Below are 15,660 nucleotides of genomic sequence, written 5' to 3' on the forward strand. Positions count from 1 at the left end.
TCTCGCCAGCCTCCACCCGTCAAATGATGTCTGCCTTTGTTGAAAAATCCAAATTCTTGCGTTTCTTCACGGCCATGGCTCCGGAACACGGGCCAAAAGCGGAAAGAAAAACGCACTGCACCACACGAGTCTCAAGCCTTTGTGTTGGCCTCGTGAATAAAAGGAACAAAGTGAATAGAAAGACGCACCGCTACATGTCTCCGCACTACCACAAGCCCAAGCTGCACTGACCTCGTTTGTCTCGCTGCGCCAGCGGTGTCAGCCAACCAAAACACGGGAAACGGGCGACTGCGGTCAGCGTGATTTATCCCTCTCACTTCTCTTTCTAACCCAATCACACTCCAAGTGCTTCTCGTCACGTGCCTTTTACCCACACGCCCCTTTCTCAGAGTTCAGGGCGGCGCGTGAGATCGCGGAAACATAGCGAGATCTACGTGAGGAGAAGCGCACTTGCGGGGGTGGCTTGTGGTGGGAGAAGCGCACTTGCCAGAGCTCAGCTCAGCACGGAGTTCGATACATCGATATGCCAGTGCACGGGAGTTCTACACACGCGAATAATAGCGCTATATTTTTGCATGGGATTCCCGAGGGGATTTTTCAACTGTTCAATATAGGCAATAATTCTATATATCCGGGATCGACTGTATCTAAAAAAAGAAGATTATCATATAACGCCCAAAGACCAAAGTGTAGACGAGCTTCTGATATATGCACTAAGATATTGCACAAAACTGGACGACATGTATGACAAAGTCATGACAACTAAAAAAGCGAAAATTCACTGGCAATGGCAAAAACAATGGCATGCAAGATACATAAAAAAATACAACAGAAACAAATATTGTTTTATTGACAGTCATACAAAAAAAAAAGGAAAATAATTACTTATATACCTGTACAAAAGTATATGAAATGCACGACATGTTCATTACTGCTGAACAAAATAAAAAAAGCAGATATGGCAGAACAAAAACAACATTGCACTAAAAATGGAAATTCACATTGTCACATTATTTTGCACTTGGCCACAAATTTAGTAACGGTGGCAAGAGGGAGCAGAAGGCAGTCAGCTTTTGCAGCAGCACATAAAAAACATTCGCAGAAAGGCCTATTCTTCAATCAAACACCAGGTGAAATAAGCCAACAACACTACTTTTCTTTTACCACGAATGCAATGCTTAGAAGTAAAATTACGTCACTTAAGGCACTACATACCTACCGGGCACTCCTTCGTGTAATAAACATGAACGGCAAAAATCTGCATATAGGACACTTGCAATGCTCATGATTTCCAGAAAAAAAAAGCATATCATGCCTACACATGAAGGTTGTTTGCATGGATTTCCCATCGGAAATTACTGAGATAATACATAAACACAAACGGTAATTTTTCAGCTGTTAGTACGTTTGTAGAACGGTGACACACAGAAAAAGCACTGAGGGCGGAATGGAAAGCTGGGCAAGTTAGTGAAGTTGCAGAATGAGACTTCGCACAGGAAAACAACTCATAGACCAGGTGACAATGAGGAGGAACATCTATTTGTCAGCTTTCTTTACCGGTAAGAGGGACGTGTTGCACAGTGAAGGCACAATGACGTCTGGAGACTCATGGAGCACACACATGCAGAGGTGCGTGTTCGTGTGCATGTGTCTTCTTATGTCCTTGGGTCTATGCACTCACCTGTTGTCTTTAGGCACCCGGAACAACCTTGCAGGGCTTGTTTTTGAGGTATTCGTGCACCACTGCAGGATGCATGAGCGGTGCGAGTCGTGAAACGGGTGAAACATCGCGGACCACAAGCACACAGCTATGGAGGACCCCGAAACTGATGGAACTGCCCCCGCCGGTCAACGTACAGCAGCACACGCTTCCTGATAACAGCAGATAACGAAACATGAAACTTCATGCAGTGGGCTAAACTGACGCCGGGCAGGTGCGCGCGCGCGAGGACAGTCTAAAGTGAAGCAGTTATGTGGGAGGGCAAGGGGAGAGGAGTTGAGAGGAGGGCCGAAAGGGCACAACGTCCTGGATCGACGGGCGCTGATTTAAAAGGCCGTGCAAGGGAAGCAGAGTTGCTTTCCTGCCCTCCCTATGGATGGTGCCAATTACCTCTGCCACGATAGTGGCGGAGTTTTCGAGGCCGGGCCAGGATCTGATGTCGCGACCTTGTGCTTAGCAGCACAACACGAAAACCACTAAGCGAACATGGCAGGTGAAGGTTCGACCACATAGTAGAATTGGGATGCACTTATTGCAGCAGGGTGCATATGTGTGCTAGTCGATGACTTATCAGGTTGGAGAAACAATTCAAAGATGTTAGTGCTATGCCCCTTAGCTGTGTCCCATCCTCGTGCTCTTCCTTCATCACAACACTCATTGCAGTTTACATTCATGGCTCTGCCCTCTTGGGACTCACATTTGAGAAACAAGCCAATTAAATTATAGTTTAAGTGCCAAGGGGATGAGTGTGAATAGCTTCATGAAGTATTAAGGTTGAGAAAATGTAATCTCTTTTTTCCTCCACATTTTGATGTGATTGCATAATAAAGATGATTTTCAAAATAATCTCACTGTGTAATTCACACTAGCACAGTTCTGCCTTTGTATTGCGATCCTCCATTACTTTAAACTTGCAATTTAATGCATTTTAAATGCCTAATGCAGTATGCTCTAGGAAACAGAGTTTGAACATATGTAGCATCACTTCATAATGCAGCACTCAAAGTGCACATCTTAAGTTGCTCTCATGGGCAGGCAAAGAGAGGTACAGAAATAAAAGTTGGCACAGAGAGAGTCGAAGAAGTCAATATGGGATTGACAAAGCTTTAAGGTTGTATGGTAATTAGCATGGTTACAATCAATTGCTAAAATGAGCTATTTATAGGTTAAATGAAGCTCAGCAACTTGGAGCGTCGAGGAGCAGGTGAATCATTCAAAAGGAGGAAATTTTTCACTGTTATTCTTCCATGGTGGTATTCTTTCCAGTCTTGATGGTTCTCTGATTTTTGTTTTTGTGCTGCAGGCTACTGTTAGCAGTGGCAGTCAAGCATCTAGGCTGTGGTGCCACCCTGCTGAACACTGCGGAACAGTTGGCCCTGAAAGGCTCGTCCATCAAGTCCTCTCCAGTGCAGCTTCCAGGAATTCTGCAGGACATTGTGCGGATGGTTCAGCAAACCAAGTGGTCCCTCATCAAGGTGCTGCAAGCCATTACTCCCATTCTTCCATTTCAAAAGGGAGCAGTGGGAAAAGTTTTGACATTTATAATTTCAAATAGCTGACTTTTGCCATGAACAAAGGTTTAGTAGGAAGAAACCTACTAAACCTTTGAATCTTTAGAATCTGTCTGTACAAGTAGCAGGCAAGTAGCAGATTTTCGCTATTAATTTAGCTATAATTGGCAGTTTCTTCATACTGCTTTTTTTATTTGTCTGTTTGTCCTAGTTACGCTGCGAGTTTTAATTTCTTTACATGGACCAAGGACTAGCAACACTGCTAAGAACCCAGATGTGTATGTAGTATTTTTTGTTAGGTTATGAAATAAAACGACAAGGGAAAAAAACAAGAGGATGCGTGGGGAAGGGGTGGTCAAGACACTATCTTTGAATTCTTACACCAGCTCCCTGTGATGCCATTCTTACAACACCTGACCGAAGGCAGTTAAGTGTTTATTAATTGCATTGTTCTAGAGAATAAGCATAAGTTCTGCCTGGCAACATTAGGCAACCCTTTTTTTAATATGATACCAGAACTACCACTAAATTCTAAATGTCGCAAAGTCATTGCCAATGCACTTTAAGCCCTAAATTCATTAAAGGTAAAATTGGTGTTTACATTTTGTGTTAATAAGCCACAGTCTTTCTCCTTTCTTTTTCTTTTTTTCTTTTTTTTTCTGAGCAAATTCAGTTGAATTTTCAAATATAGTCGGCCAGTACAGCTTCCTTTATGATTTCCTGGCAGTTTCCCTTTAACAAGCTTGTCATGTTACCGAAAACCTTAATTTCTTGAGTTTCGAGGTACAGGATTATTGTTTTCTTCTGTCATGTTTTTGACATGCTGGCATTTTATATAAGACATGGAGGTTATTGTTAAATAACACGAGTCCTCTATGTTTACTGAATATGTTTGCTTTTCATTGCTGTTAGTTTTATGGTAAGCTTCTCTGCAGCAGGAATGCAAATTGCTCTAGTGAATGTTCCTTTTATATTTGAGCCAAAGTTATTGGATTAGCATGCTACAAGTGTCAAGGGCAGATTGCTTACCACAGGTTGACTGAGTGCTAAATTTGTGTTTCCATGTTCTGGTATTTTTCGCAGGCAAGACAAGACTTGAACGGCTCATACAAAGAGGTCTGCTGCCCAATGTTTGAACGGTGCCGTTTCCTCTTTTACGAACTGCGGCCTGCAGTAAGCAGGGAACTTAGAATTATGGAGAACCTAAAACTCATCGGGGCTTCGTCACGATGGAAGACAGCTACACATCAAGTCATTCTTCAGCAAAGAACTGACAAAAGTGAGAGCAAAGCCTGCCTGGTCTATTTAATGAAGCAAGGAGTGCATCCATGTCTAATCGGTCTACATCGACAGATTGCATGCTCAGTCCCGACCAGACACTTCCTTTTATTCTTCCAGAAGCGCAGTCTGGCAGCTCCTCTGAAGAAAACTCATCTGTTTCAAAGGACAAGGACTCTTCTGATGAAAGTCAAACTGAGGTTCTAGAGAGCCTTGACATGAAGCTGGAAGCTGCTGGGACAGCACTGAAGAAGGTTCAGCTTTTTGTTATAGTTCCTTGCTTGTACTGTGGCCTTTGTGCCATTTAACAACTCAGATCAAATTCTTGCATGTAACTTCAGTATTCTTTCCACCATTATAATGTGCGTCTTGAGCATGTGCTCATATACATTAAGGATGTGAAAATACCAAAGAATAGTTGTTGTATTGGCCATATAATCTGTAGTTATCGTGCACAACTAGACCAATATTGCTTTTGTGCTTCCTTTCATAAAACCAAAGGGTTTTCTCCAGGAAAGCAAAGGCTGTATGCCACTTGGTATTGTCTTTATGACAAGTGGTTTCTGCTAGTAATCATATGCAGTTTATTGACAGACAGTAACTGGTTCTTTAAGGCCAATTAACACAATTATGAAGGCAATCACAGTGCATCACATGACTTGATATCCTGTTACACTATATGCGTGAAGTGTTGTGCATATGATAATGGGCATGCTTGAAGTATTGACAACCTTCTATGTTGGCATTCTATTCTCCCTCAGCTCATTTGTAGATTAATATGTGATGCCTGTTATCAATACCAAAAGTGCAAGTTTCTCTTTTACTGTTTGCTTTATGGACCAATTAACCTATTCCTTTCGTTTTTGTTTCAGTGTTTGTCCGAAGGCAACCAACTCAAGCAGAATGTGGTTGACCACAGTCAGTTGTTGAGCCAAATGCTTGAGTTTGTTACACAGGATCTTGATGTAGAGCTCATCAGGAAGGCCATGTACTGCCAGGTTAGACCTCATCATTCATTTTGTTTTTAACTGTGCCGGGTTTTAAGAAATATGCTTGCTCTTTTTGTAGTGAACTGCCAGAAGCACGTAGGGTTTAAAGGGGCTATTGAGCAGATGCCTTACGTTTATCATTTGCATAGTAACACCTGTAACCGTGGAACCACCTAGCGCAGTCAAGTGCACAGGGGCTTTATTTGTATGTCCTTTCACTTGATCTACTCCATCATTTCTGACTCCTCTTTCTCGTCCCTTAAAGCCATACCCCACTGCTCGCTCATGTCTACAACAAGCGACATGCCAGAAGGAGAAAAGTTTGCCACAATAGTATAGTACATGGCAATACTTAGTTGTCTGTTAAGCACTGAAATCAAGAGTACTTATAATAAAATTCTGGGTCTTCCATGCTTCGCTAATGATACCAGTCAGCAAGAGTGCTTCACTGTGAAGCTGAGGAGTGTCACTGAGCTTCGGTGATTTGGTGATCATCTAATGTGTGGTGCACGCTCACATGTAATTTAAGTGGTGCTTAAGACTAAAGCCTAAAATTGGGCTGTGTGTCAGGCTTACTGTGTGTCAGGCTTACTAACACCAAATGCTATCATACTAACATGCCATTTCTATCAGCCATAGATTTGCATTGCGAATACATGGAAAACTTGGGTATGGCCTCTGTAGGTACACTCTAAAACAAAATTACACTCTTTGGATCGTATCTTGCCACACAACACTAAATGTCATCTGTCTTGTCCGCATTTCCTTTCTTTAACGCTGCGTGCCCGGTACTTCCCAGTAACGAACGGCATGCGCGTTATCAGCATGACATAGCATTCCTGACAGGAAAGTAGCGGGCGCGGCGTTTTCAAGAAAGGAAACGCAAGCAAGCCAGATGACGAAAATTGTTATGGGACAAATATACACCCCAAAGGGTGTACCTTTGTTTAAGAGTGTATGCCCTACTACACTGATGTGATTGGCTGCACAGAATGACATTGTTGGGAGATTAAATGAGAAAGCCCAATACATAATTTTTTTTTTTGGTGTGTGTATCTGCGTGTGTGACGTGCTTTTGACAATTTGGTTGTGTTTCAGGAGCGTAAAAAACTTTATATCATTGTGTTGCTATGCTTCATTGCCCTGCACTTGATGTTGCTATTTGCTAATATTTGTACCGTTCGTGCCTTTTTCTTTTCATTTTTCTGCTTTTACAATTATTACTCCTCTTTGTTGCTAGGTATATGATCGTGTTATATGCTAACATTTGTACGCATTGCTTGGATATATATTTGTGTATTTCTGCCCCTCCTGCTTGGGCCCTCTTTCGGGCCTGTAGTATTCTGTAAATAAATAAATAAATAAATAATAAGCTGACATTATTCTTTTGTTTGCTCCAATTTTATAATTTCTTGGCTAAAAGCTTTATTGTTAGTACGTACAATACTGCATACAAACATTCATGTTTATCTTTGTAAGAGGAGGTTAGCAAATAGGGATGAAAACTTTTAAGCCCTCAGGAATTACTGCAGGGCCTCATTAAATTAATAGTACAAAGGGCATGTAGATTCCGTGCACATGTTATTTGACCCAAATCTGTGGATGCCAACTTAATTATGTGTGTGAGAAGTGCCTTCAGAATGTACAAAAAGCTGCAGGAGTTTATCTTTACTTTGTTTAAGATTGTAAGCAAACACTTGTAATTGACATGTAGGTCCCAAATGTCAGTTTGCTTTGATTTCCAAGCTTCAGCACTCGCACACTACAATTTATAATACATAATGGCAAATGTAACTTGTGCACCTTGCAATGAAATTAATCTCTGTTTACTTTCAATATTAAGCAAGCGTGGTTTATGTTGCTGTTATTCTTTAGATTTCAAAAGTCTCAATGTGGATCATAACTGCACTTACATCAGTACTTGCTGTGAGGTCTTGTTTAATAGCTATGTAATTTTGTGTTCATGGCAGTATAGTTAAATGTGAACACTGCTTTATTTCAGATGGAGAGGGCCAAAACAAGGCTACAAGGCTTAGAAAGCATTCTTTCCCTCTTTGAGAAATCATCTTTGCTACCTTCCGTTAAGTATAAGCTCCAGTCTGGCTGGCAGGGATTGCTCCCCATTGGAAAAATGCCATGGTTTGTATTGCATGAGCATATATCTTTCTTGCCTTTTTGCTTTCCAGCAAAATTTTTTATACTTATTTCTTCATAGATTTGATCCTTTAACACATTTCTTTAAAAGCAGGGCAGATGGCAAAAATAGTTTGTCAACTTATTAATATAATCATTGTCTCAATGAACTTGCCTCTCATGAATGATCATAGAATTGCTATGTAAAAGTCACTTTTAAGTTCTGTGACGTAGAGCATACCTGAACAGGGAGATGTTTAAGTAGAGCTCACACTGTAAAAGCAAAAGTTCTTCATTTTCAGATAACACTTCTACGAGACAAGAAAAAAAAATGAATACTTAAAGCTCATTTTGTTGCACTTGAAAAATCGTGAGGTAGTCTCCATCCAGCACTTTGGCCAGAAGGTAGCTTTTCTCAGCTCCCACTGTTACTTGATACTGAGGAATTGAAGTCAGTCAGTGCTAAGGCAACACCCGTTTGCTAGATACATCAAGAACAACCATTTCTGATACATGTGTAGATGAAATGTGTGGCAAAATACATTTTCATTCTATGTAGTTTCATTTTGCTGCACATGATAAAAAGATAATGTAAAGTGCAAATGTATTTGCCGCACAAATTGTGGACGGATACCGTGAAGCGAATGTTTTTTCTAATTTTTGGAAAGTAGCCATAATACTTATTGACTTCACTGTGACAATTTTAACACATTCTCTAAGTAATTAATAAAAGTTATTTAGGAGTCTGTTAGATAACTCATCAGTGTATTTTGCCGTGAAACTACACCTAACTCTTCAAATTAATTATCTGAAATGGAGAAATACAGTCAGATCTCGTTGCTATGAACCCCACATTAACGAATTTCTCAAATTTACAGATATATTAATGATCCCCGCCAGATTGCCTATATTTTCAACGTAAAAATATTTCAGAATTACGAATTTCAATGCAGCGCATATTTCAGAATAATGCACATAGCTCATTTTGCCTTTATAACCGAGGAACATCAGTATTACGAATTTGGCTAAAAGTAACAGCACCGCAACTCTCACGTGAAACAGAAACCGCGAGTTCAGTAGCTATCATCATCACTACGTCGAGTGCCAACTGCTTCATGATAAACTTCACCAAGAGCTTCCCAACAAAGGTTTGGCGATGTTCATGTGAGATCCAACGATGAATGCAGCTAGCGTCGGCGCCAAGAAGAAGCGAAAGCAGTTTTCGTTGCAGGACAAATTGGACGTATTGCAGGAAATCGATGCAGGGAAAAGGCAAATCTACGTGTGCAGACAGCGTCGCATTGTCCCATCGACCGTTGCAACCATTTTGAAAGACAGAGACAAAATTGCCAAGCTTCCCTGGGAATCGTAACTCGCTCCTACGAGGAAACGGCTGCGACTGGGAAACTTTCAAAATGGGGACCAAGCATGGTTCACAGTTGCCAGGCTGGAAAACGTTCCCGTGTCTGGCCCAATGCTCCAAGAAAAAGCCCACGAATTTGCCGATGCACTCGAAATAACTGGGTTCGACGCCAGTGCGGGTTGGCTTTTTTGTTTCTGCCAAAGGAATGGTATAACTTGGCAGGTAGTCTCAGGTGAGGGAAAGGTTGCTGATAGAGAAGGCACGGATTCTTGGCGCAATGATCATTGTCTAGAGGTAGCTGAATCATATTCTGAAGACAATATTTTCAACGTGGATCAGACCGCATGTTTTTATCAGCTCCTGCCAGACCGGATGATGCACTTCAAAGGGCAGCAGTGCGAAGGAGGGAAGAAGTCACATTTTCACGTGACAGTCCTGCTCTGCTGCAATGCAACAGGCATGAAGAAAATTAAACCGCTCATCATCGGCAAGTACGCGAAGCCTCGCTGCATAAAAAATGTCTTGTCATTACCATACGCCTACCGTGTCAACAAACGAGCCTGAATGACCAGAGAACTCTTTTCTGAGTGGCTTATCAATCTCAACGACCAAATGAGGAGGGATGACCAAATAATTGTCATCATCATCAGCCTGGTTACGCCCACTGCAGGGCAAACGCCTCTCCCATACTTCTCCAACTACCCCGGTAATGTACTAATCGTGGCCATGTTGTTCCTGCAAACTTCTTAATCTCATCCGCCCACCTAACTTTCTGCTGCCCCCTGCTATGCTTCCCTTCCCTTGGAATCTAGTCCGTTACCCTTAATGGCCATCGGTTATCTTCCCTCCTCATTACATGTCCTGCCCATGCCCATTTCTTTTTCTTGATTTCAACTAAGATGTCATTAACTCGCGTTTGTTCCCTCACCCAATCTGCTCTTTTCTTATCCCTTAACGTTACACCCTTCATTCTTCTTTCCATAGCTCGTTGCGTCGTCCTCAATTTAAGTAGAACCCTTTTCGTAAGCCTCCAGGTTTCTGCCCTGTACGTGAGTACTGGTAAGACACAGCTGTTATACACTTTTCTCTTGAGGGATAATGGCAACCTGCTGTTCATGATCTGAGAATGCCTGCCAAACGCGCCCCGGCATTCTCAGATCATGAACAGCAGGTTGCCATTATCCTTATCGAACAGGAGGTTGCCATTATCGAAAAATTCTACTGGTTGACAACTGCTCTGCTCACATTGTACATGTTCGCTTGATGCACGTTTGCTTGGAGTTTCTGCCGCCAAACAACATGTCCTTGCTGCAACCCCTAGACCAGGGCATTATAAAGAGTGTGAAGGCAGAATTTCGTAAGCGCCTTGTACAGCGGTTGATTATTAATAACCTCCGCCTAAAGCAGCTGACTGCAATGAATATTCGTCAAGCAGCAAAAATGCTCACAGGAGCTTTGTGGAACTTGAAGGTGTCCACTGTTAGCAACTGCTGGCGAAAAGCAGGGCTTATCAAAGCACCTGTGCAGCTTGAAGATGATCTGGAGGTGACTGACAACAACCCAGTACACCTGTAGACTGAGGTTGCGGAACTGCTGCCCGCTGTCTCTTTCTTCGACGATTACGTGGAGAGCGACAGCACAGCACTCACGGCGACGGACCTGACAATCGAAGAGATTGTTAACTGCGTTTGCGACGTCTCCAGTGACAGTGACGACCCAAAGGAAGATGACTGTGGGTCACCGAACACAGAAGATGAGATCGTGTCGAACGTTGATTTTTTAGTGCACATGAACAAAGTCCGCACTTTCATCGCTCCGTGCAATGACGTACTTGATAAGGTATTGCACAAAGTGGAAGATGTAGATGCATTCCTAATCGGTCGTGTGTGCTGCACGTGCCAGAAGAAAAGCACTGATTTCTTCAAATAAAGCAGCTTTGAAGAGAGTGAAGCATTTTTATTTGAGAGTATGCTTGTCTGCACATGCGTCTACTGCCAAGGTAGATCATTTTCATTCCTAGGTTTGTCCACTGGCTTATAACCACAAGTTTTTCATTACAACGATATTTCAAAATAACAAATGATTTTTGGCGATCCTGCGTGATTCGTTATATCGAGATTTGACTGTAGTGCTATGTGCCTCAGATGATGTTTGTAAAATTTTCATAGCCTAGAAAAAATAAGTGGGTGTATGATATTCCTGCCTTTTTCTTATACATGGATATGCTATTCTGGTTTTTCACTGCAACACTGCAGTGTCGCATATTTTTATGAAACAAAGAAGTGAGGGATGATATTTTCAAAGGATCACTTTAAATATCACTTTCAGTGCATGCTGGCTGGCTAAGCCATTCACAGAATGCCCATTGGTCCAATGAGAAGAGGTGCGCACTGAGAAATTGTAGAAAATGGGATATTATCAATAAGGTTCTACTGCACTCATGACATATGAATTAAAATGCGACTTGTGAATTTTACATGCTGTTTGGCATAGATGTTTAGCCATTATCGACTCTTGAGCATAGATTTTGGTGCTCCTTACTCCTTGTCACATTGCTCAAAGGAATACATCTCTCTCTCATGGCTTTTGTGAAATGGCAGCACATTGTCTACAGTGGACTAAAATACAAATTCACTGCTTTACACTGAAGATATTACATTCGACTTCCATTAATTTGACTCATGAGACGGAAGAAAATGATTTAATTATCGGGTGAGTCGATTAAACAAACTGCAGAAAGAAACGCCAGGACACACATCACCAATTCATTTGGTAATATTTTCCCGATTATATCATCCCCCCAAATAAAATGTATGCCCACTTTCTGTGTCCAAAGTTAAAAAGCTAACGTAGAAACGATGTTAAAGCATTTAAACAAAGTATAAATCTGATGTCACGTGCACCTAATATTTTGGCAAGAAAAATGTTTGTTGCGTGATGGCAGCAGATTTTCTAATATAAGCTTCGCCTCACGGTTCTTAAAGTCAGCTTTGCCGAATTACACTTATGTTATGCGGTAAAGCATACAAATGTCGCAAAGATGGTTTTGGTTTCATATCCGATTGCACCACGGAAGTAACTTCCGGCCCAATTTTTCTGAAATAAAAGGCACGCATAAATACTGATAAATTCTGGTAAATATTGTAATGAGACATTAGGAACTAAGGTTATTGCTTGAAAATCTTCTTAGGGGCCAGCCCAAAATAAGAGTCTTTGATGGGAAATGAAGTGTGTTCAACACATTCACTATCCCCTAAGCTCCACAGAGACAGACGCTGCCACTTAAGGGGTCACTATGGGGTCACTATAGGGTCACTATAGGGATCAGGCACATGAGCGCTGACTGATCAAGTGCGAATTATCTGGTGAGGGCCAATTTTAGGATCAAAATAACGAAAGTATGGGCCTATAGAAATGCACCCCCTGGGACTTTAGTCAGGATTGAATTAACCTAAAAATCAAATGAGCTAGAGCCAAATTAATGGAAGCCGACTCTATATCTCTTTATCATTACTTTTGTATGTGCTGTTCTTGTGAATAAAAAAAGTTTCCTATAATGCAAGCTTTTACTTGGAAGTACTGAGACTCATGCAGATTAATCAATTTGCTTCTATGTTTCTATTTCTTTTTAAGGGAAAGGCCTGTCCATTGCTTAGCCAACTTGAACCTGATCCCACCACATCAGCGCATTTCTCTCGAGTTGGCATCAGCTCGACTCAACCTCTGGGCTGTTAGTGAACTGAGGTCATTGCTGCTGGAATTCTGCAACACTGAAGATGAGAACCTTCCAATTGTTGCTCATTCATCTCGACACCTTGTCTCGAAGGTACCACCATTCTGCCAATGCCAATCTTAGGTGGAAGCTTCTGGTCACTACTACACACTGGCTACTAGAAAGATACTTCTGACATGTGCAGTATATGTACATTTTATTTTTTTATAATATATTTAGTTTAGCAATGAAAATTTTCTAGGTCAATTGTGTGAAGGTTGGTTTAATTAACTATGTTGAGTGCTGTGCACTTTGGTTGCAATACTAAAGATCAGGATGGATGCTTTTATACTCGCTGATCATATTTTAACGAGGATTCTTGTTTTGACCTCTGTATTAACTTCAGTTTTAGCAGCAATGTGTGTATTTAGTGACGTAGAATTGAGTGGGTCAAGTACAATTCAGCCATGAATGGCTGTAGTGTACAGAACCTTCTTATATACTCAGGCCTCTGTACCTGTGGCCTGTGTACCTGTGGCCTATGTAAGGGTTTGAAAAAAAGGATAGGCCGAGTTGAAATTGGTTCTCCCATTCTCGGATAAAAATGCAGTGCAACTGAGACAAGGATAAAAAGAAACACAAAGCTACATCAGAAGTTCTACGTCACAGCGCATATGATGTGGCTTTGTGTTTTTTCTTGTCCTTGCCTCAGTTGCACTGCATTTTTATCCAAGGAAAGTCGTCTCTCGTTACAACGGACCCCTCTGCCTTGTCTCGCGCATGAGAGAAGACGGCATGTTTCCGCCCTGACTTCCTCCATCGCGCACGCTATATTGAACCGCGATCGTCGGCTGACCCTCGCAAGTCAGTTGTCAGGCCGTGTCAACAGGGCAAAAGTCTTGTTTTATACGCTGGTTTTAACAAAAATTGCCACCAATTTCACCCGCTGTAGCTGATAGTCCATTGTAGTGCGGTCCATTAAAAGCGAACTTCGTTGCATTAATAAAATAAATACAACAAACTAAGGCAGAAATATGCTCCGTTATATCTGAAAGTCTGTTGTACGCGGATCCGTTGTAACGAGCGTACACTGTATGAACCAACTCGCCTAAATTAGTTTTACTAAATTAGTTTGACTAAATTAGTTTTCTCTTAGTGCGGTGCTGTTGGGGTCTCGGTGCTGACGCCCGTTATTGCAAATGGGTCGCAAGCCCCAAGGGTAGCGTTGGCCTGGCGGCCTGGGGCACTGGAAGCATCCGAAGGTCCCGGCAAAGCAAGAGAAGACTGGTAACAGAACAACTTGTTTATTCTAACATAGCAAGAGAGCGGCCGGTCAGGTCGACCGAAGTGGAGAGACGGGAGAGCACGTAACTCAACAGAACAAATCGGAGCCTCTCTCCTGGCGTCCGGGGGCAGCTGCTCTTATACTCTCGGCGTCGCGGGCCAGAAGGAAGGTCACGGGATGAGCCCACGCTACGGCGGAGCATGAGCCCACGCGACGGCGCGCACGGTCGAGCCGAGAGACATGTTGAGCCGAGTGTAGTGACGCATCGCCAACCCGCCGACGGACAGACCTCCTGGCACCTCACTTGGGGAGCTCCGCTCCCCGGCTGCCGCGTTTTGACAAGCGTGGGCACACACACACACACGCACGCACGAAGACACGTGGCACTGAAACACGCCTGGACACGCTTGGCGGGGAGGCATTGCGGCGGCGTCGAACGGGCCAAAATGTCCGCCGCTTTGAACGAAGCCCCGGCGTCCGTTGCATCCGCGCCGGCATTACCGCGCGTTGTAGGCGAAACGTAACAGACCGCCCCGCCGGGGGAAGGAGATCCCGATGGTCAGGGGACTGCATCCGCTGTCCGGAGGGATGTCGCTCGATGATGCTCATAACCGAAGTCGGGCGTCCTTTGGCGTTTCTTGAGCGCAGCGCACAGAGAAGACCTCGTTCTCACGTTCAGGTGCACACAGGACACTGCAAAGTGACTTCGGGAGAGTTGACATTTTTGTTCTCGTTTCCGGCAAGCGTTAGAACTACGCCGAAAGTCAACCGCTCAGTCAGCAAGCACGGCACAACCCTCACTAAGCCCTGCCAGGCTCTTTCCCCTTTTATACTGCTGCCTAGTTCCTTACAGTAGTTTAGCAGCACTCAGAACGCGTCCACAAATCGGAAAATTGCACTAGAAAGCACATCATCACTTTGAAACACTACACAAAAGCAATAGGTTAAAAATCCTGCCTCAGGAAGAAAAACATCAGTAACAAGCAATTTTGAGGCTGATTCCCACGTTAGGGGCTTCGACTTAAGCCATCGGCGTTACCGTTGAGACTCCCCTTTTTGTAACGCACCTCAAAGGAATATTGTTGCAAAGCGAGGCTCCAGCGCAGGAGGCGGCCATTTTTGGGAGAGATGGTCTGCAGCCATTGGAGAGGGCAGTGATCCGTCTCAATGATAAACCTCGAGCCAGCTAGGTAACATGACAATTTCTGAACGGCCCACACGATACACGCACACTCTTTCTCGGTGGCGCTATACGCCTGCTCACGACTCGTCAGCTTACGACTAGCATACAGGACGGGGTGTTCTACTTCTCCATTTTCCCGTTGGCACAGTACAACGCCCATGCCTCGCTCACTAGCATCGCACTGAACAACGAACCCTTTTGTGTAGTCGGGCGATCGTAGCACAGGCTGGCTTGTTAGGGCGCTCTTTAGGGCGCTAAAAGCTCTTTCCTTTGTCTCGTCCCAGACGACTGTTTGCGGCTCTGTCTTTCTTAGAGCATCCGTTAGGGGAGACGCGATATCAGAGTACCTGGGGATGTACCTCTGATAGTAGCCGGCGACACCTAAGAACGACCGAATATCGGTCTTCGTGCGCGGTTGCGGGAAGTCTCGCACAGCGGCCACCTTTATTTCAGAGGGGCGGCGACGACCCCGACCAATCACGTGTC

At 43.3% G+C, this 15,660-nt stretch overlaps 1 protein-coding gene across 8 annotated transcripts in view; it reads left to right on the forward strand.

Annotated features, from left to right (window-relative positions):
• The window catches only part of HERC2 (E3 ubiquitin-protein ligase HERC2), a 180,132-nt gene that overhangs the window by 68,033 nt on the left and 96,439 nt on the right, over positions 1-15,660 (forward strand). For all 8 annotated transcript variants that reach the window (XM_055073822.2, XM_055073825.2, XM_055073824.2 and 5 more), the window contains 6 exons: positions 3,024-3,195; positions 4,315-4,510; positions 4,630-4,763; positions 5,382-5,507; positions 7,501-7,637; positions 12,628-12,820. In XM_055073822.2, the coding sequence (XP_054929797.1) occupies positions 3,024-3,195; positions 4,315-4,510; positions 4,630-4,763; positions 5,382-5,507; positions 7,501-7,637; positions 12,628-12,820 (958 nt within the window). The remainder of the gene's footprint in view (positions 1-3,023; positions 3,196-4,314; positions 4,511-4,629; positions 4,764-5,381; positions 5,508-7,500; positions 7,638-12,627; positions 12,821-15,660) is intronic.

Source organism: Dermacentor andersoni, chromosome 4 (assembly GCF_023375885.2).
Source record: "Dermacentor andersoni chromosome 4, qqDerAnde1_hic_scaffold, whole genome shotgun sequence".
Classification (NCBI taxonomy): Eukaryota; Metazoa; Arthropoda; class Arachnida; order Ixodida; family Ixodidae; genus Dermacentor; species Dermacentor andersoni.